This window comes from Lissotriton vulgaris, chromosome 12, assembly GCF_964263255.1.
Source record: "Lissotriton vulgaris chromosome 12, aLisVul1.2, whole genome shotgun sequence".
Classification (NCBI taxonomy): domain Eukaryota; kingdom Metazoa; phylum Chordata; class Amphibia; order Caudata; family Salamandridae; genus Lissotriton; species Lissotriton vulgaris.
In genome coordinates this window covers 687,566,836-687,568,594 of record NC_141700.1, presented here as the reverse complement: position 1 = coordinate 687,568,594, position 1,759 = coordinate 687,566,836, and the positions used below count along the sequence as shown (strand labels likewise).

General features: G+C 55.0%; 1 protein-coding gene across 1 annotated transcript in view; it reads left to right on the top strand.

Moving 5' to 3' along the window:
* The first annotated feature begins 255 nt into the window (after positions 1–255).
* CDH13 (cadherin 13) overlaps positions 256–1,759 on the top strand; it is a 2,285,705-nt gene continuing 2,284,201 nt past the window's right edge. Inside the window, exon 1 of the mRNA XM_086945882.1 lies at positions 256–443. Coding sequence (XP_086802008.1) covers positions 399–443 — 45 coding nt within the window. The 5' untranslated portion in view covers positions 256–398. The remainder of the gene's footprint in view (positions 444–1,759) is intronic.

Below are 1,759 nucleotides of genomic sequence, written 5' to 3'. Positions count from 1 at the left end.
CGCCGGTGGTCCAGGCAGCCAGCGATTTCCCCAAAGCAATTCAGTTTAGAGAAAGGCAGAATACCATTGGAATCCATAAAGCGTGATTTGTTACAGTGCTGCTAAGCCCACGGTGCAATAAAGCAGAGTTTGAGGCTGCGTCCGCGAGAGGCAGGTACCCGGAGCGCGTGGCACGGGCAGGGATGCTGCGCGAGCGAGCGCACCTTGTGAAATCATTGGTTCCGGGGAGCCAGCCGGCGTCCAATGTTTTCCAATGATGCTGCTGATCTAGTTGGGAAGTGGGCTGGCTCTGGAGGCACGGCGTCTTCTCAAAGGCTGCTTCAGAGTGGAAATATGCACAGTGCAGCACCGCGCCTCGGTTGAGCCAGCCTCCGGTCCCTGCGAGCCGCCGCGATAACATGGAGCCCAGCCCTCTGGCCGCCCTCTGCCTCCTGCTCTCCCAGGTAAGGTGTGGAGGGGGGGCTTCGCCTCTCATCCTGGCGCCTGTCTCGTTCACCTGTGCCCGCGTTGTGGCGAATTTCTGGACGTTTTTTTGAAAAGGCTGGCTTTTCGGGAAATCTCCAGAAACTGGATGGTGCCGGGGACTAATACCTGGATGTATGGTGGGGGGGGGCGCTCGGGTTCACCCCCAGCGCCTCGCGTGAGTGAACTTTTAATGGGCGCTTGCACTGGGTGTCAGAGTGCTTTGAAAGGCTTGGCAGCTGCCGCGCGCTGCTATAAATGGATCGCTCTGTGTGCACGTGCTGGGCACTCCGGGGCACGCGGGGGCTCGCCCGGGTACCCGCGCCCTGGTCCTGCTCTGGAGAAGGCTGAAGGGAATGCATGTCACCCGAGACTTGGCGGGTCGGGGGCAATGATTGCTGTTCTTCCTGGGGCAGCCGAGGTTGCTTGGCCATGGCTGGGGGTACCGTTACTTCAGCACGGTTACTCCAACATATACCGGCTTCACTGCTCCGCTGCTCTCGTGCTTGGTCGTTCTGCGTGCCCATGAGTGGTTGGGCAGTGCCCTGCACCTCCCTGTGTTGGTCTACGCCGTTTTTGGGTCCTTGGTGTCTCTGGCTTTCTGGGCTCTGGATGGGTGTGTTTTACCCTGCAGGAGACGTGTACTTTTAAAAGGGTGCCCTGCTGGGGAAGGGGCACCAACACTGCCCTGTGTACACTAAAGGCACCAGAGTCAGTTGTCAGAATGCACCTTTAATGTTGTATCTGATCGTTAATCTGTCATAAGGCGAACCTTGGAGAATTAACGCCTGTTGGTACAAGGTTGAATAAAATCGACAATTATCCATGTGCAAGTTATGTCTTAGGGCAGTGCTGGTTCGGAGATTGTTAAAATGGGCTGGGTGTTCATGAACGGATTGTTTTTCTTTCTTTTTTTTTGTAGGACCTGCATGGGGTATTGTGGCTGGTACTTTCTAGTAGCTTGATACCCTCACCCGTGTCTCTTTCCCTCCTTTGTCGCACGCGCTCTGTCCCCCCACCACTTTTTAATATCCATCCTAGCTTTCTCAGTGTCTCTTCACTTCTTGATCGCTCTGTCTCTTTCTATCTCTGCTCTCTCTCTTCTCCCCCTTCCTCCATACCTCTCCCCCTCGTGATTGCATTAATTTTAACGCTCCCTCTTCCAAAATCCATTCTACCTCTTTACTCCGCTACCTCTTTACACACAATCTCACTCTCACTGTTGCTGCTTCTTCCGTCTCCCACCTTTTCCCCTCACTGTTACGCACCCGCTGTCTCCTTCACAGACACCCACACA